The sequence below is a fragment of the Diuraphis noxia genome, unplaced genomic scaffold, assembly GCF_037042655.1.
Source record: "Diuraphis noxia isolate RWA-SAM2 unplaced genomic scaffold, SU_Dnox_SAM2 contig0004, whole genome shotgun sequence".
Taxonomy (NCBI): Eukaryota; Metazoa; Arthropoda; class Insecta; order Hemiptera; family Aphididae; genus Diuraphis; species Diuraphis noxia.
In genome coordinates this window covers 7723660-7744405 of record NW_028301714.1, presented here as the reverse complement: position 1 = coordinate 7744405, position 20746 = coordinate 7723660, and the positions used below count along the sequence as shown (strand labels likewise).

Here is a 20746-nt window from a genome sequence, read left to right as displayed (position 1 = left end):
ACATCCCAGCTGTGGTCCTGCTGGCGGCGCGCTGTGTGTTGCTGCTGTCGGAGCTGTTGGCTCGTCGTTGTCGTCGTCGTCGTCTTCGTCGTCGTCGTCTTCGTCGCCGTGGTCGTAGACTCGTGGTCGTCGCGTTCCGGGGACGAAAATCGAAAACGACGGGGGGAGACGTATGAGCATAAAAATTTATATTCTTATCCTGCAACTACCTTACGGATTGAATAGCAAAAAAAAATTCGAGACGATAACATTTTTCAAATAACGTCGTCAACGATTTTCTCACGGATCGGAGAAATTTCGCACGATAGTTCTTCATCATCGTCGGCGCAGAGTTGAGCGGAAGAAAGTCGAGAGATTTATTACAATATTCCCGAAACCGACCCTCTTCCCACCACCACCACCACCTTCTTCGCCACCCGTCTACTCGTCCACATCACCATAATCGCCGGGAAAAATTGTAACAATACGAGTAGAGGTACCTACGCGCGACCTCTACTCTGTGCATTGCCGTGTATAATCATCGCACGCTCGCCAATCCCCTGAACAAGGGTCGCTTACTTGTATCATCTCCCGAGTGTGCGTTTGTCTGTCACTTTACGCGCGCAGAGACCAGAAAGACTCCGCCGTCGCAGGTACAAAATGTGCTATATATTGTAACGCGCCGTAATTCACACAATAGAGAAGACAAGTGGTGTGTGTGTGTGTGCGCCGCCGCCGCTTCGTTTTGTCGTTTTACAATATAATTTTTCTTTCCTCTCGCGCTATCCACCTTTTAAATCGTAATCATCATTGTTACAATATCGTCACCGTTATTATTATTATTATTGAATTGTTAATTTTTTTTACTATTATTGATATTACTGTTTGTACCTATTACTTTTATTATTAATATTATAATTTTAATTTAAACTTCTCATTTTAAAAAAAACCGTAAACCATGATCTCCGTATTATTATTAACACCCTGTGTTCGCATCATCCTCACCATTTATGCAGTATGCATAAGTATCGCGGTCCAACTGCCCCTGTCGTCCGGTCAGACACCTTCGGTTTCGTATCACCACGATTCTGGTAAGTCCTCTGCTACTTCTTACCTATATATATATATATATATATATATATATATATATATATATATATATATATATATATATGTACAATATATTTTGTATGTACTTACTTAGTGTTTATCTTCTCGTACTATCTTCATACTTACTTGACTACAGCACAAGAACCCTCTTGGGCATACTTTGGTCTGTGTTTCTAACTGTTAACCATTTTTATTTCAATTGCTATTTGTCATTCTATTTTGGTGTATTGATCATTTGATTGATAATTTTCTTTAGTCTTATGGTCAGTAACCAGTAGGTACTTTTAATAAGTGAGTTTCAATTGTATTATCATAATTCAATTTTTATCTAATATGTAGAATTGTAGACTAATATTAAATTGTGTTTAAGTCATATGCTTAAATTTATTTCTACATTAAAAACAGATCATATTTAGTTAAAATAAAAAATATACTCTAAAATTGCTTATATTGATCAGATACCTGCAAAGATAGATTGATAATGACAATAAAATATTAACGTATTCGTTTACTTTAAATTGATTGGTTATAAGTAAATATTTAGATACAATGTGCAAAACAAAATTTAAAATTTAGATTTAAATTTTCCATTGTTAAAAAATGTAAATTTAATATAGTATGTACTTACTTACTTACCTACCTACCTACCTAATTTTAATTTATTATAGTTTATATTCAACCTCAGAATGCTCCATACGGATCTTATGTTGTTGAAGATATTTCTCAGCATTCAAATAAAGTAAGTCCATTGTATAATCAATTTAAAATAGTAGTATTTACTAAATCATTTATCAAAATCTTTTTAGGAACAAGTATCTCATGATCGATCAAATTCTCCTCAGTAAGTTAATATTTAATGAATTTCTTATTGTTTTTTTTAAATCATTATGTTTGTACCTATAGAAACAAAATGGTAGATACATATCTTTGTAATGAATTGACAAATATGTCAAAGTATTCATTTTTATTTTTCATTCAATTTACAGGTTGACCTGTATTCTTGGAAAGTTTTCATAGTGTTTGAATTAATTAATTAAGTGCGATTCAATTAAGAGAGTATAAAATATATTTGTTTGCATAGTTATGTGTTTATCAATCCATAAATCCATAGTTTATAAATTAAAACAATAAATTAAATTACGAATTTATTTTTATTAAACTATGGGAATTAATTATTTAGTTAAAATTTAAAGTATCTATTTAGATTACAAAAATCAATCAATTAATAGTTATTAACTACCCACAACTTTAAGCTTAACTAAAATTGCACATGAAGTTCATTTTTCTTATGAAATTATTTCAACAAAAAAACAAGTGTTTTAATTAAGTGTAAACGTATAAAATTAAAAAAGATTTGATGAAAAGATACTAAAATATTTCTTCAGGAGTATATCTACTAATGTATACATATCTGAATTTTTAATAAAAATACTTTATTTTTTTTAGAAACGAGGCTAAAGATCCTGATATGATACTCATAAACATCAACACAGGTCCTCACCCACCTGGACTCGATGAACTTCAACCGGATACAGCTATTGGGTAAATTCTTTTATATTAAGATTAAAAATAAGTATGACTATAACATTAAACTAAACCAAGTAGAATTTTTTGTTACAATTTAATAGTTGACACATTGCCTAAGTATTTATTATTTTTTTATTAGTATCCAGTGGCCCCTGACAATTGTTGTTAAAACAATAGCTTAAACAGGATGGCTGGTCCTAGTAGTTTAGCCCCTAATGGTCATTAGGACCTTAAAGCTGCTCATATAACTTAGATAATATCGAAAAGTAATATAATAGTATAATAATAATCTCCACATTTTTAACAACAGCAGATTTATAACAACGACGTATTTGGTTTGAATATTTTTGGTGGGTGGTACTTTCTGAAAATAAATCTGACAAAAGTACTTTTTATAGAGCTTTTGGCGCCACTGTTATTATCTATTGGTTATTACTAGAGGTTGGATTTATATTTTCTTAAAATCCTTAAAATATGATGTTTTTATCATATCATATCAGGCAATATATTCTCTTAATATTCTTTTAAAATACCAGATATAAGATGTTTTATGTCCTCAAATATGCAAAATATTCTTTTAATATTAAAAAAAAATCAGTTTAAATTTATTTTTTATTTATTTGGTTTTAAGTATATTTAATTTAATTAATTTTACAATAACAATTAATAACTATATATTGTTCAATTATTCAATTATTTATAAACAGAATTATTTAGTGAACATTATACCTATCAAAGTGCTGGTATACGTGAAATATATTCATTATATGCGGATATTACAAAAATATTCTCAAATATTCTCCAATGTGTTAAATATTCTCTATCCCATAAAATATGCTTTTTTATGCAAAATAAATTTTTTCCTATGAATTCAGTATTTCATGAATTGTAATGATTTCTCACTCCCATTTAACTGCAAAGACTAGAAACAAATATTTAAAATCATAAAAATCCGACTTCTAGTTATTGCTTATGATAAAATTTTTTAAATATGTATTGATCAAATTTAAATATTCCTGATTCCAAAAAACTAAATTTATATTTTAAAACCATGTTGCATATGTTAAAATAAACATTAAAATAATTGTTAAAAAGATAATAATTTAAAAATATATTAGTGACATTTATTATTTATTTAGTTGAAGATAATTTTATTTAATTTTGTTATAGCCCAGATGAAATGTATTACTTTGCTCCTAAAAATCCACAGAATAATAAAAGTTCAATTGTGGGTCAGCGCTTAGATGTAACAATTTTTGAAGATTTCCTTAACACTGCACCGGTAAATAAAAATAAAATAAAAACATCAAGCATTATTTTTATTTAGCATATAATTCTTAAATAATTTGCTTACTAATGAAATAATTTAATATTCTTAGGAAAAACATAGAAACCGTTTAGACTTTTACAAGGTTCCTTATTTAAATAATCTCGTGTTACCACTGAGAGCAACATTTTCAGCAGCGATCTCAATATTTAATCCATACTCAGAAGTTTTACAAGTTTGTCTAACATTTAACAATAAAATAATTAATTTGATACATTAATTGTTTTTCATATAAATTAATTAATTTGTAAATCATAACTTTAGGTTGTGAAAGTATTTGGTGGCGGCCCCGGATTTCACTTAAGTCTACCATCTGGCCAAATGGAAGATCAAAGAAATGTTTGGGATATTATGCCATACCAAACAAAACCATTGATTAGATTCACATTTGCAGAACGGTCTAAGAAAAACCACTCCACAAAAATTGGGTTTGTACTAATTGTTCTAATTGATTTAAAAAATATATATATACTTAATGAATGTGTTTTTTTATTCCCAATAGGTTGTTTTTAAGTAATCATGAATACATAAATGTACCTATAAACATTGTGATGGTATCAAAACCAGGTCTTTATAGTTCTGAACACATAATTGATTTTGGTGTTGCCAGTAGAAATGGTTTAGTTACATCAAAAGCATTAAACTTGTGTAACTCAGCTAAGTCTAGTATTATTGTTCAGGTATGTTATAGAAGATAAAAAACTGTAGAATATATTTACAAAGCCTGTACATAAATTATTTTTTTTATTAATATTTCTTTTAAGAACGTAACATCTGATTCTCACTTTGTGACTGTGGATTTTCCTCACGAAGTAGAAGTACCTCCACAGTCATGTACAGCAGGCCAAGTTGCTCATATTAGTTATCACTGTAAGAGCTGTGAATTATGTTTAACACCATTAATGACTGTCTTTTATAATTATTTTATATATTAAATGGAATTATTTTATTATTTTTTTTTAGGGGACTATGTTGGTTATTCGTATGGTGAAACTCATTATGGACAGTTAACAGTTAAAAGTAACAAAGGCAATGAGTTAAATATACCATACCATGGAAGAACATTGGAGGGTGATTTGGTGTATGAAGAACAATCATTGCATTTTGTAATGTCAAAAGCAATCCGTTCAACGAGTATTATTAAAACTTTCTCATTGCTGAATAATTTTTCATCCACTCCCGTTGCTATTTCTCAAATAGGAATTCCAAAAAATGCCACACAGTATTTTAAAGTAAATAATTCTAAGTTTTTTATCTCAACATTTTAATTACATGTTATAAAACTATACGTTTTATGGTTTTTGTTTTATTTTTTAGATTAGAGATTTTAATCCTGTAGTTTTAAAACCGGGTCAAAATAAAACATTATTTCGTGTTGGATATGTAAACCCAAATAATTCAAAAATGGATATAATATCATATTTAGAATTTAAAACCAATGCTTCAGATTTTACAATCCCATTAATGGTGTATGACGGACAACTCTCACAGGTATGTAAAACTTAATGTACAAGACACTAATATATATAATATAATAAATGTGTTAATAAAAATATTATGGCTTTATAATTTAGGTTTTACCAGCTACTAATATCATTACATTGCCACCAATAAGAATTAGTTCACCCCGTCATACTTACATTGTTGTTGCTAACGAAAATCCTGTTGCTATAATGGTTAAAGATTGGGGTACAACATACACTCCACACGTCTCATTAAACTTAGTGGAAATAGGAAAATTTAACTCTTCGATGCGTCGCAATAGTGCAGACAGTTGGTCTCGGCCAATGATACGTGATGATCAAATACCAGCTGTAAGTATTTCCTTTTTATTTATTTTAATAATGTTTAAAATATAATGTTTAAGTATGTATTTTTATATTGTTTTAATAGCCTGTGGCTTTACCAGTTAAACACTATGCTATATTCCAATTGTTGGTGTCTACGCCAAATCCTGATCAAAATCTAACTGTTAAAATATGGATTCAAACTCAACATCAGCATTACAGTATACCATTGAAAGTGTCAGTATTTGATAAGAATTTACAAGTAATAGCTGAACCATTAGCATTTGAAAACTGCCATCCAGTAAGTGTATAGTTATAAAATTATGTAATAATTTTACTTTGGTCATAATGCCTATTAATAATATTTTATCTTAATAATTTTTAGGGTGCTGTATGCACTGCTGAAGTAAATGTTATGTCGTGGTTGGATAGAACATTAGCGCTGACGTCTGTAACAAGTGAATTCGTTAGTGAAAATGTTCGATTTGTTCCCACAAGACCATCTCTTATACAACCTCAAATGGTGTCCTTAGTTGGACATATAGAATGGATTCCCGCCCACCATAAAAACTCTTCGGGTTGGATAGGTTTGTTCAGTAAAGCTGGTACGTATAAGCAGGTGATATATTTTGATTAATAATAAAATCTTAATACTATAAAGTGTATATATCTATATTGATGTACGTAGAAAGAGCAATGTGGTTGTCAAGCTTTCATTTAACAAATTCTTCTGAGACAAGTTATATGGATTTTTCCTGGTTTTATCGTCGAATGGGGAAATATTATGCAGAAGAAGACAATCGCACTCTAAGACATCAATTTACATTAGAGACTGGTTGGTATTTTAAAGATAAATCATTATTTAATTAAAATTTAAATAGATGATGAAAGCTAGCATCACATTTTTATTTAAGCCGTTGTTTAAGACTAGTCAAGCTTAATTTAAAAATAGTCTAAGAGAATATTCAAAAAATATCTTTATTTTTTTATTCATCTTATAATTGAATGAATTATGATAATTTTATTCAGGTAGTGCTGAAACTTGTCAGTTCAGTGTGCATCTTCATTTAAAATGGCCAAAGTTCATACAAGAACCAGGTGAAAATCGACAGCAAACTACATTCGAGTTGCCAACCATGGAGGTGAAAGGAAAACCTTATTATCAAAAAATCTTGGTGAAAAATACATTTCATACACAAAATATAACATTGCATTTGGCTATGTATCCCCATCCATACTGGTGTAATATCACCGAATTCATAGATCTATTTGAACATGAGTATGAATATGTAATAATCAATAAAATAATCAACAATTATGTAATGTTTTTGAATTATTTGTATGTAGGGTTAATTCTTTGTTAATATCAAGAGATGATTGGGAATTAGTATTGAATAATTCGAGTCCTTATCGTAGGAAAGTGTTAAATGTCAAGAACTCTGTCTATGTTCCACATAAGAAAACGATGATATTTGTTTTGCCGCCTCAAAAGGAACTTGAAGTATTAGTTAGATTTCAGCCAAAAAAACCTGGTGTTAGTACATCAATACTCTTTATCAGGTAATATTATTTACATCAAAATGAATCATATATTTTACTTTATACAATTTATGAATATTATTTGGAATTTGATATTTTGATTTTCAGAAATGATGTATCTATTCTAGAAAGTATATTACTAAAAGGGATGGGAGCCTATCCTGTATTATCATTTGGTTCTAAAAGAAAACTACCTCCATTAATTTTTGATTTGGAATCTAGTCCTATGATTGATCTTATGTGTAGTAAAAGTGAGTGATTTAAAACTTAATTTTTTTCCACTTAGTATCAAAGCATAAAATATTTATTTTTTTCAGATAAAACTTTATTGCCATCAGAGACCAGAATATTTTTAATAAAGAATCCTGGCAAACATACAGTTAGGATTACATCTATGACTATAAATAGCGTACTTTGCAGTGGGTATGGCTTTAGAATTTTAGATTGCAGAAAATTTTCTCTTCTGCCTAATCAATCTAGAGAAGTATAATTTGCTTACATTTAATAGCCTGTTTTTAAAATTAATAGACATTTTTTTTAGGTATCAGTTGAGTTTACTGCTGATTTCACGTTGAGATCTGTTATTCGCCAGTTAGAAATAAATACTGAAGAAACAATTGGATCAGAAACCACCAGTCGTATTTTCATATACCAGCTGTGGGGTATTGTACCACCAGAATGGGAATTATGCCAAGAAAAATATACGTGGCAAGAGTTCCGCCGAGGTGATAGTTGGATTCGACCAGAGTGGGAATCTTCGATAGGCCAAATTATGCTCTTGGCTGCTGGAATACTCATGGTAGTTGCTTGGATTGTTTCAATTGCTGCTGTGCATACCATCGATAAGGATTTTTTATCTAAAAACCTTGGTCCTCCATGTGTTGGAGCTCATGGAAAACGGTCATTTCAGTCTGTTTTAGCACAATCAGGAAATGCTAAGAAAAGCGAATTCAAGTATGTAATACCAAATACTTCATTTGTAGTATTGGCCATGTGACAGGTGCTAATATTTAATTAACAAATCAACAGGAATTCCAAGCACAAAGAAGGCAATGATGAAAAACGTAATGAAGTAATACCGGATCCAACTTCTTTGGGTATATCACAGAGTGAAAATAGTTATGTCAAGCCGTCAGACTCTACACCCATTTGGAGTTTTATGTTGCGTAATACAGAACCAGAACCAGAACCAGAACAAGTAATTTTTTTCCTCCTTCTTTTGACATAATTATATAAAATAAACTTTTTAGAAATTTGAAAAAGATCGAAGTAGATCTCATTTACTTGATAATCATCCTAAAGAAAAAACAAAAAGACGTTATTTAAGCCAAACAGTGGTTTCAGAAACTGATTCTAGTCAAAAGTACAATGTATCTTCATGGCAAATCGCGAGAAATAGGTATGGTTTTATGTAATTCTTTTATTTTGCAATTTTATTGAAAAATTTATTTATTTTTAAATTTATTAATTTTATTAATAATTTTTTTAAACATATCAGAAATAACATAATTTTCATTTTATTTAATCTTATAAGACTAACATTGAAATTGTTATTTACTCAAAATAATGTGTGTCTTAGACTATTTTATTTCATTATAAAAATTAAATTTCTAATAAAATAATGCGTTCACTTAGAATTTTAAGAGATTGACACGATAAATTTGACTAATATAAAAAAAGCATTATTTAATTGTATAATTATTATAAATTTCTGTTTGTTTGTTTGTTTGTTTTTTTTTTTGTAATGGAAAAGTTACAACTAAACAATATTTGAAAACCATGCTATACAAGATGTAATAGTACTATTTGACAAATATAGTAATGTTTGTAATGAAAATTTGTTAAATAGCCCTGTTACACCTTAATAAAAATAACTTTGTTTGGTGATAAACTAATTTCAAATCATTTCATAATGATGACTTTTTATTGATTTTCCTATAGATCTCCTGGATTTGTAATAGATTCTCAATTAAACAAAAATTCTAAAGCTGAAGAGGGAAAATTTGAAATGGAAAATCGTAGACGTGCTGAAAAATTACTAAAAAAACAGTATGGATTAAAACCAGTTGATAGTTGGAGAAAACACAAGAAAGCTCTTAACGCAGCTAAATATTATGAGGAACTTCCAGTGACAGAGAAAACTAGTCCAAGTCCAGAACCAAAAGTTACGGTAGAAACTAAACCAGATCTTAAAATAGTAAAAACTGTGAAAAGCAATAAAAAAGTTTCTACCATAAGTCTTCCAGTCATAAAACCTATTAATAGTACAGAATCTCCAATAGCAGTTTTGACTTCCCCATCACTTGAAGTGGTTAAAAAACCTATTGCTTCAGTTGCACCCTACCAAATTGTTCTTCCTAAACAGCCAATTGTGACAATTGTACAGCCAGAACGTATGATCGAAAAGTTTAATGTTTCAAAATCAAAATCAATACAAGCTGTACAGAATAAAATTGAAAAAGAACCAGCAGCAATGCGGTCAGCAATATCGAAGAAATCAATTATTGATGATGATGGACTATTGGCAGAATATAAGTGTATGAAGAAGAAAAATAAGACGGAGAGAAAGGGTTCATTACCTCCTTCTACACCACCAGTAGCATCACCAGTTCCACCATTAATAGCACAACCTATAGTTGTTAAGCCAAAGGTTCAAAGTGTGGAAAAATTAAATGTGCCAGATATAGCGAAACCAAAAGTTCAAGCGGTAGAAAGGTTTATTTCATCAGAAGTTACTAAACAGAAAGTTCAAAATGTAGAAAGATTCAACGGAGCAGAAGTAATAAAGCCAAATGTTCAGGCTATGGAAAGATTCAATTTGCCAGACATCACAAAACCAAAAGTACAACCTTCAGTAAAGTTCAGTTCGCCAGAAGTTTTAAAACCAAAAGTTCAAACTGTTGATACTTGTGATTCATCAGAAGTAGTCAAATCAAAGGATCAAAGTCTTGAGAACTTAACTTCATCAGAAGTGATAAAACCGAAAATTCAATCTACAGAAAGAAGCACATCTCCAGAAGCCACAAAAATAAAGGCACAAACAGTGGAACGGTTCAATTCACCAGATGCAATGAAACCCAAACTGACGGTGGAAAAATCTACATCTTCAGAATTGATAAGGTCAAAGGTTCAAACATTGGAAAGGTGTAATTCTCCAGAAGTTATGAAATATAATGTTAACGAAGATATTGTTCCTGCCACCACAGAAAAAGATAAAAAAGATTTTGTATCACTTGATAAGCCCCAGACCGATCAACAATTAGATTTCAAAAGAAAAATTACTGTATTGAAAAGAAGTTCCGATGAAAAACATGTTGATCTTTCACCAACAATAACAAATAAGCATGGTAATATTTTATTGAGTTGCATATTTTAATACAATATTGAACTACTATGAAAGATTATTTAACCGGCATTCTAAATGTATTTGGATAATAGAGCTAACGTTTTTTAAATAAAAAAAAAAAACCAAAATAACGTTTATAGGTTTTAAAAACAAATTATGTACATTTGATTCATTTAAAAATAAAGTATTCCGTTCCAATTATCACTAAAAATATGACACTATTAAATGAAATTGAAAATAATAATTTGAGACAAAAACAAATATTTTGTTGATACTTTTTGGTTATAGTATTCCTTTTAAATTTATTAATAGCCTTAAAAAAGCTTATTAATTAGACAATATGATTATAAAATATCCATATTTACTGTAAGAAGTGATAACTAAGTAAATACTTAATAGATCTCAGTACAAAACATTCTACATGCTTGCCAATTATTGGCCTTTATTACGATTACTGAAAGTACCATTTTATAATTTATAATATATTAACCATATAAATACTTTACATTTATTTAGGATCTTAAGATACTTAAATTTTTACATTTATTGTATATAATTTTTAATTCAATTCTGGAAGTATTTAAATCAAATTGTTTTTAACTTTAGTAGAAATAAATTGTCTATTTAAATGAAATTAATTTCTATGAAATTGTTAGTTTTCATTTTAGGACCTGTGGGTTCAGGTAGAGATCGTAAAAATGAGGAAAAAGTGACCAAATCTGATTCCAATTTAGTTTTACTCGAACCTCTAAAAAAAGAGTCAGGTTTGTTTTTTTAAAATTATTATAAGCATTCAATGATATTAGATGATATTTGTAAATTTTCTTAGAATCAAATCTTTCAATAATTGACACTGTTGCGGCTACAAGTACATCAAACTACGACAGTTCCACTGACATCATACCATTTTCAAGCAATGACCCTGGATACAATTTATGGACATCATATATTTGGGGGCCGGTTTATGGGCAATCCACAAATAATTCTAGTCCACAGAAATAATCTCGTGAGTGTTAAATAATTACTATTTTTGTGACTATAAGGAAAATGTTTTTTAAGTTTTAATATTTTTGTTTTAGATATTTATAATGAAGGCCACTGCCCATGTAGTTATGCAAGTCCTTTTTGAAGACCTTAAAATTAGACTTTCTTTTGGACAATTGTAAGTTTCTTTTGTTTATAGACAATAATGGACTTGCCTTTGATATAGACATACTATGTTTTTTGTGGACATTTTTGATCTTTTGAGTCTAACTAATGAGCACGATTTTTTTAGATATCTCGATGTTTTGTTTCTACTTTGTTGTTGATTTTTTCTCTTCTTATAATATCTGTCGTCATTCAGTAAAATAAAGACACGAGACATTTGGAAAATACAATTTTTTTTTTTTTTTGTTATCATTAAATCTACAGAAATCCATAAACATTTTTGGGCGGTAAAAAATATAATTACAATTAACAATAAATAGATACTTGGTTCTATTTAAAGCAAGTAAGTAAAAATAAAATAAGTTTTAATTTCTCATAAAGTCAATATTCATTCCTATCAAACCAAGAAATCATAACTGTATTTACAATTTAATAAATTAAAATATGGATCAAGTGTAGTTTACCATGCTGCTTTGAATTGTGTATTTAATACAAGTTAAAATTAAGGTTCAATCAGAATTATTTCATGCTAGGGCTAAGAACTAATAGTAAACATGATTTTAACCATAAAGATTTTTTGTGAACAGACTGTCACTTGTGAACAGAAAATCACAGTGGTCCTACTGTCACAGGGATTTTCCATAATTATTTAGAAAAGTGTGTAATTGCTACATTTAGTATGTTTATAAGATAGGACTAAAATGGTCTGAATCCATGAATACTTGCTTCTATATTTTAAATAGTTAAAATAAAATATATTCTATAGTTTAAGTTTTTTTATTTACCAGTATAAAAAATAAAAGTACCTATAGAAACAAAACCTTTTTATCTCCATTATATAAACATACTAGTTGTGTAACTGCTCTAAAAAATATTACTTACAGTAAAACATAATCAAAACTTAGGTAATAATAATCAAAATCCCTAGGTGAATGGTAAACTACACTTCTGATAAAAGAAATAGTACATTTTACATAAATAAAATATTATTTTTAAAGCTATTCTTTTTCCACATATTCTTCTTTCATATCCCTTCCTTTAGTTTCTATTGGCAATAATGAACTCGCTATAGCAGCCATTAGAGCTGCAGTTATGTATATGATTATCGATGTATTAAATGATGACTTGAGCAATACCTAAAATATAATATAATAATTAATCATTTTCTATTCAATGGTGTACTTGAACATCTGAGTGATAGGAATTGTATTTTGGCTATCAGGCATACCTGTGCAACATATGGCGTAACCATAGCACCTAGGCGGGCCATAGCACTGCAAGTTCCGACACCTATGGATTTCAATGGTGTTGGATAAACCTATAACATCAGTTATATAAAAAAAAAAAACAATACAAATTTAATATATCACAATTGCTGAAATTACCTCTGGAGTATAAACATATATGGCTTGGAATACTCCTGCAATAATACCTCTTGCTAAAAACAATGTGATTGTTAACAGTACACGACTAAAAACAAATATAAAGTAATAAATTTAAGTAAAGCAAATAACTGTGTTATAGATGAAGTTTAAAATTAAGTTCTTACTGTTTTGCATACTGAAATAGTAAAAATAAAGTAATAGCAAATAATGTGAATTGAAAAACCAATGTAATCTTTCGACCAAATCTATCTATCACTAAAATGGTGGCAAATATCCCTGTAAAAATGTGTATATTTTTGTTCAATGGAAGTTCATTTTCACTTAAGACTATTGTTATTACCAGGAAATTCTGCTAGTGTTGTCCACAGAAGATCAATGTAGTCACGAGTTGTCAAATAATGAGATTCGGCAGTACAAGACTGCACAGTCTTAAAAATTCCACTGTCCAAGTTTGACGAACACGTCCTAATATTGTTACTGCTCTCAAATAGGCCGGTAGACATCAACACAATTCCGTAGTAGCAAAATGCACAGACCAACCTATTTTTTATATGTTTAAGTATTAAAACAACATGAGTAAATTTGTGTTTTGAATGAATCACCAAATGAACCAGAGTAAAATAGATGAGACTCTGAGTTGCGGCAACAGGAGGTCAGTAAAATGACCATGTTTTTCTTCTAGAACTACATCGTCAACAACCAATCTACCTAAGAGCATTGGTTTTCCATTATCGTGTGCAACTTTTTTTAATGTTTCAATTGCCTTATCTGTTTGACCATTAGTTACTAAATACTTGGCTGATTCTGGTAACCACTAAAAATTGTAAAAACAAATATGTGTTTGATCATTATTGATTACTATAATAATTACTGTTTTATTTATACAATATGCTAAGTTCTAACCTAGAAAAAACAATGTGAAGTATCTACCATTGCAACTAAAACTAAGTGCTTAAGGTTTCAACTTAGTCAATAAATAAAATAAAAATTACAATCAATACAATTTGGAATTTTTTTTTGCATATTATGGTATAATTAGAATATTTTATTTGAACGGTGCTTTATTTTTTATCGTTTTTGCACAGTTTAGGACATGTGCAATAATATCATTAAAAACCTTAAACTATTTTACTGTGTTATACTTAAAACTTTCAAACTGATGTATAGTGTAATAATAAAATATAAAAGATTTAATGTTGTATAAGTTATTTGTATTTTTAAACTTAAATCATTTATATCACAAAAATCTAACCATTTGAATTTGAACAGAGCATATTATATTGCCTGTTAGATCTTTGTGATGTAATCAGTGATATTAAAGATCATGCAAAAAGCATTTATGAGGTTTCATTACCGGACACACACATGCGAAACCAAGCAATGGTGCTGTGGATAGTACTAAAAGCCATTTCCAGCCTAATGTGGGCATCACTATTAAGGCCAAGAGAACTTCGAAGCATGCTCCGAGCGCCCAAAAACACTAAATAAAAATTGAAACAAAAATATTAATTTTTGATTAGGTATTTATAATTTTCATGAGGCGGTCTGAGATAGATTTTCATTATGGCAGTTATGAATACATAATTTAGTTTATATCAATCAAATAATGTGTAACAAACATGAAAAAAATGTCATTTGAAAATTTTTTCTCACAACGCCTCTATTTGTTATTGATATAATCATACGTAAGTTACGTAACAATACAATATGACTATAAACACATAATATTATCTATTCCAATATAACTAATGCCCAAACTTACATCAAGTAGCACTACACATTTCGCCCGCTGTTTACAAGGTAAAAATTCTGCATATAACGTAACACTAACAAATATACAATACATCACAAACAAAATATGTCAAGATACTAAATGAAACAATTGTTACGTAATATAATTATTTTAACATACGACTGTGGAGAACAACCAATAGCAAATCCGACTAATCCTCGTAAAACCAATAACCATGTATAGTTTGGTGATATTGAGCTAAGAATGCCAAAATAGAACAATAGCACTGAACATAGAGTTAAAGCCTGTAAAATATAGAACATTATAGTATAAGTTTCATTAAAATTAATATGGAATAAAAAATAAATGTTTTTCATTAATTTTTGATAGTAAATTAAAAGGGACTAAGTGACATTTGTACTTTGTAGTGTTTTTAATTTGGAGTTAAACTTAATTCTAAACTAATTTAACAACTTCAATAGTTTTTTTTTATATCATAATTTCATAACAATAATATCATGAATATAAATACTCGTATGGGTCCCAGAAGGACTCGTATCAAAGTATTAATTAATCATTAATTATTATTGAATCTATTCAAGTACAAATGGCTATATGTTTTTGATGAAAATGGTCTGTTAGGCTATATTATTATGGACCAAATAGTCATTTAATCCCTCTTTGACTTAGTAAAGTAATCAATAAGCATACCGTTTTTCGGCCAAACTTGTCGCTGAATGATCCCCAAAATGGTAAACTCAACATCATACCCATAAAAACAACCTAAAAACAATTAATATAAGTATAAAAACAGAATACAAAACAATATTATATTACAAATTTTAACAGTAGAATTTTGATGGATAATCCAAGATAAGCGAGAAATTGGAAATATTAAACACAATAATATACCTATAAAGGTATACATTAATATTTTCTTCAAGAATTTATATATTTTGGCGCATAATTACTAATACTTATTGATGCATTTACCTCGCTCAAGAATCGATTACATCAATTATCTAGCATATATTGTAGGAATGTAACGGATACACCTGCACACACAAAAGGTGACAAGATTTTACTCCAATGTGTGAGTAATTTGCATTGTGTTAATAAGGGATTGTAGACGCTGATGGTTAACTAAGTACAACGGTTAATAAAGGCTCTACTGTAAGTAACTTAACTTATAAAAACCAATAACATACAGAATTAGTTGAACACTTAAGGTAAACTCACAGTTGTTGCTAAAGCTTGTTGAAACAGTGTTATCTGCCATTCATATTGCAAAGTGGGTGATAAAATGCTCAGTATGGTCGTTTCCATGCTATCAGCCATCCAACAAAGTCCAGTGAATAACGACAATTTCACTTGAAATCTACCGAATCCAAAAGCATCTACAGCTTGAGCGACCGTATATGTTTCTGCCAGGAGTAGAATAGAAAAACGTTAAAACTGTTTGCGAGCCACAGGTCTTATACAACCAACTTGTAGGCATAACTGAATGATGTTTTTCAGTTTTTGTTGGCAAATGGCCTCATAGCCTAATATAACGATCGTGAAAACAGTACTTACCATCCGGCACAACGGTCACGTTACTCATTTCAAAGTCTTGTGCTTGTTTCTTGGAGCTAAAGGCATTGCTGATTCTGCGGTCAGATTCGTTTAGATTTTGGTAACCTGACGAGCAGGACTCCATCGTTTCGTCGAGGACTCAAACCGGATGTGTCACATAGCGCAGTTACAGAACGTCGAAGAAATGGGAATTGAAAACTAGAATGAAAAACCAACAATAGATGTTAATAATATGTTGTTTAAATGGTTTGAATTCGTAATTGAACCTACCGAATTTCGGAATACGAGATACTTAGATGACGGTAGTTCGAGCGTTTGACCACAGAAAATTAGTAAAGAATACGAGAGATGAGCATGAGATAAAACTACACGTCACACGAGTAAAGACTAATAGACTAAAGAGTACGACGTCAGTCTAAATATAAAATGTTTAATATTATTTATTATCATTCATAACCATGTCCACAATGTTATCGCCTTATCGGCGCGGCGAATTTATCATAATTTCTTTTTACACAGATCTATGCATATTTATCGCTCTTTTATTCTATGGAGCCAACGATATCGACGTTTATTTCTCCAAGAGTCAGGCCGATAATACGGACGGCCACAGCTGTTTAGAAAACTGATTGCAGAGATTTCTTTTCAAAGCCGAAAGATCGACTTCACAGAGAATTTTCCGACCTCGTTCCTACGAGATTAGTAATATACATACCAAATTATTTTAATATCGTCCATAAAGAGTAAGAATCAGTCGACATAAGTGAGTATTTTTTTTTAACCAATTTTCGTTTGATGATACACGTGACTAACGCCTTTCTGTAAAGGAGGGACGTCGTAGTCAAAGGTCAACACAAGGAACCGTCATCATTGACGACTGACATAATTTGTTTCAGGATGTTGTTCGCCGGTATAAAAGAAACGCTCTCCAAGCTTGTGCAGTCTCCTTTTGGCGTGGTCAGAGCCGAAGAAGAAGAATTAGTTGACCCTGCCAAGGTGTTGAGGGTAAGTTTGGTGATACTACACTACGACACCGAAATCAATGTTATGTGTATTTTTAGGCTAAGTGTGAACAACAAAAAGAAGCGCAAGAACGGTTTGCCAAGCTGCAAGAATGCAACACTCGGGTAAATTCTAGAAAAGCAACGGCTGAAACCTGTGTTGAAGAATTCTGGGATTTTCTGGAAGTCGTTGATAAATGTATCGCAAAAGACCTGTTTGATCATCTCAAGTGAATAATGTATAATATATGGTGTTGCAGTTTGACAGCCATTTAGCCTTAGGTATTTTATGTGTGGTATAATCCATTCTGTAAACAATGATATGATATTACCATTATTTCTTGTTTTTTTTTTCGATTTTCCAATAAAATCTGAGTTGATTGACAACTAGTTCTATTCTACTGATACTCTACTACCCTACTAATTGATGACACCTCATCTGAATTATTAAAATCATTTAGAATACGCGCAATTGTTAGAAACAATGCTACACATCACTTTTGTTGTAATATAACATTATAAATTTATTTTTCAGACATTATACCTAGTGATAGTACTAATATTCTGAATTATGATCAAAGATAGATTATACCATTAGAAATCTGTTTTAACTAAACATTGTTGTTTAAATTAAATATATATATATTTTTTTTTTAAACGTAAATTTTAAACTCAATTTCATATTTTTATCCGTCTAAAATGGGTTTAGCTTATTGGTATCATTAAAAATTGGGTACTTTTTTTTTTCAAGTATGACCTTTAAATGGGAAGAATTTTAAATTTAATGTTGTTTCCTTATGAGAATATGATAACACGATTGTTAGAAAATGATTCTTGAAAACCAAATTAACATAATAATATGTGCGATAATTTTTAGTAACATTTCATATTATGTAAAAATCTAGTAACATTATAAATTTTAATTGATGAATAACAATTTTTTATCTATCAAAAACGTGTTATCATTTTCTGTTTAGAATTCAGGTATTTTTAGTCTTTCCTGTAATTTTAGACTTAATAAAAATAAAAAAAAATGTTTTATTAAATACTATTACTAACTCCCACTATGTATCATTTACATGAATTAATGAAAATTAAACAAAATATGTTCGTTACAACTAATTTGACGAATATAATATGGAAGAAAAAAATTTTTAAATGCCTCTTTAACAAAATTTTTGTTGAAATGAAATTGTTTAAACTTACTAAAATCATAAAAACAAGTGATAGACTCATGAGTGGCGCTCGGAATAAATGAACTTAAAACCATACAAATATGTTCTAAAAAATAGTCGAAAATGTCCTTACAAATACCATTTGTATATATTTTTTTTTATACAAATGGGTATTTTCATTTAGAATTATACATATTTATTATTTATCAAATTGGAAAAATTGACTTGTTGCTGTTATGATGTTGACACGCATATGTTTTGGGACAATTGCATTCATTAAAAACACATATCAATAAAAATAAACAATAATATACAGTAAAATATAATATATTAATAAATACGCTAAATTTGTATAGTATGCGTATTAAACAAAATATATGCATTAAAAACCATAGAAATTACCCAATAACGCTAAAAAAAAAGCGCTAAATTAAATTGTTAGCTTTGAAACACTCGTTACTTGAAACAAATTATGTACTTTTTTTATTTACGCATTTGTATTTATGTTATTTTTTTGTTCATTTTTGAGTAAATTATACTATCTTGATAAAACTAGAACATCTATGGATAATTTTATCACTGTTCTTTAACTTTGAAGAAACATCAGGATCAACTTAATTACGAAACAAATATAGATTAAAGTCGATTTGATTAAGATCCAAGGATGGAGACCGTTAGTTTTGAAACCATTCTTTGCTCAGCAGATCTAGTTTACCTCTGTTTATAGTGTGGGGCAATTATCTGGGGTGTTGGGTGTGTAATTCACAGGGACCACCGCATTTGGGGGCCCCACCTCCCGATACATTTTAAATAATCTTCAGTAACAGCTGAATTGGATGAAAAATAATATTTTTTAGTTATAATAATTAGGCATATGGACTGTTCTTCATTCTTATTGGTAAGTAAGAGCCTCAGTCTGGACATTAGCACATAGGACTCTTATTATCAAGTTGCGCCATTAGCTCCGTTAGTTTAAAAATTAGAGTGAATCGACCTATTATTAAAATTGATGTTTAGAACATCAATATCTGTGTTTGTATGTGGGTTTTATAATTACGATAGTTCAATTTTGTAGCAAGTTATTGAATAGATTACAGCTAATTTAAGAACTTGACGTTACCAATATTATGTTTAGAGTTTCATAGTTGCTTATCTCAATTGTAGATACACCGAAGCGTGTCCAACTGCTGTAGGAACTGTAGGTATTTGATGAAAAAGTCCATAAACCATAATATCAACGATGGTCTATTATACCACAGGATTCCCGGTGTTTTAATTGAATTTTACACCGGTCTAACCAAGCGAATTTCTAGCTATATTCCTATTAGAGATATTTCTGTAAAAAAATAGTATAAATGTATCAAACAATCGTCAATCATTATTTTGAAACATGAATCCCACAACATGAGCGAAGTGTAATTTATTATTAAAAATAACTATTAAATAATTATTTATAAATTTATAATCAAACGAATATGTACGATATATTGATGTGAAGAGTAGGTAGTAGAATAAAAGAACAAATTATTGAACCATATTCCGCTCCTGAAAATGTCGTGAAATGAGTCTCGTGATTAAACATTTAGTGGTAACAGGCTGCGCTGTGGTCGTAAAGATTGCTGCCATGTTCATAATTCATGATGGTTATTCCTGCACAACAATTATTAATATATCAAGAACAATAATTGTCATTTAAGTTTTTGTTCAACATTGATGCTAAAATCGTATTTACGAATACATATTATTCAGGTCTATAATTATGTCCAATCGTAATAACTGCTTTAATTTTCTATAACCAAAATGCTCGGGAATTTTTAGTTGATTAGTTATTTTTAGAATGTTTGTTTTTTTCCGAATTCTTGTTATCGACGGTTATTCCCACACGACATAATATATTAATAATATCAAAATCAATAGTATACTTAATACACCACAATAGAAACAATTATTTTAGTATATTATTTCTTAAATAGTTGTTTTATTTATTTATTAATTTTTTGATCTGAATTGTTGTGTGTTCATTATGCTGAATTTCAGAGCCGTCAATTTATATTTTACCATCAAGCAATTACAACAATATGTTTCAATAATACATATTTTATTGCAATGGTTAT

At 29.5% G+C, this 20746-nt stretch overlaps 3 protein-coding genes across 3 annotated transcripts; 2 read left to right on the top strand and 1 right to left on the bottom strand.

Moving 5' to 3' along the window:
- Tmem131 (Transmembrane protein 131) lies at positions 1-11994 on the top strand. The gene is made up of 26 exons (XM_089225870.1): positions 1-1070; positions 1758-1828; positions 1896-1930; positions 2536-2631; positions 3787-3898; positions 3996-4118; positions 4208-4371; positions 4446-4623; positions 4708-4813; positions 4907-5175; positions 5261-5434; positions 5518-5757; positions 5837-6031; positions 6116-6335; positions 6419-6565; positions 6760-7009; positions 7078-7290; positions 7378-7520; positions 7587-7753; positions 7811-8223; positions 8299-8467; positions 8520-8668; positions 9211-10616; positions 11272-11379; positions 11445-11621; positions 11695-11994. Exons 1-25 carry the CDS (start codon positions 938-940, stop codon positions 11615-11617), a joined length of 5454 nt encoding a protein of 1817 aa, XP_089081996.1. The 5' UTR covers positions 1-937; the 3' UTR covers positions 11618-11621; positions 11695-11994.
- A 76-nt stretch (positions 11995-12070) lies between these two features.
- LOC107171048 (synaptic vesicle 2-related protein) lies at positions 12071-16906 on the bottom strand. The gene is made up of 13 exons (XM_015521279.2): positions 16727-16906; positions 16457-16654; positions 16121-16305; positions 15593-15664; positions 15062-15186; positions 14912-14975; positions 14504-14629; positions 13752-13963; positions 13490-13689; positions 13314-13425; positions 13150-13234; positions 12993-13082; positions 12071-12900 (listed from the first exon to the last, which is right to left on the bottom strand). Exons 2-13 carry the CDS (start codon positions 16578-16580, stop codon positions 12763-12765), a joined length of 1533 nt encoding a protein of 510 aa, XP_015376765.2. The 5' UTR covers positions 16581-16654; positions 16727-16906; the 3' UTR covers positions 12071-12762.
- A 153-nt stretch (positions 16907-17059) lies between these two features.
- On the top strand, positions 17060-17844 carry LOC107171046 (cytochrome b-c1 complex subunit 6, mitochondrial-like). Its single transcript, XM_015521278.2, has 3 exons — positions 17060-17219; positions 17353-17461; positions 17518-17844. Exons 2-3 carry the CDS (start codon positions 17354-17356, stop codon positions 17689-17691), a joined length of 282 nt encoding a protein of 93 aa, XP_015376764.1. The 5' UTR covers positions 17060-17219; position 17353; the 3' UTR covers positions 17692-17844.
- The last annotated feature ends 2902 nt before the right edge of the window (positions 17845-20746 follow it).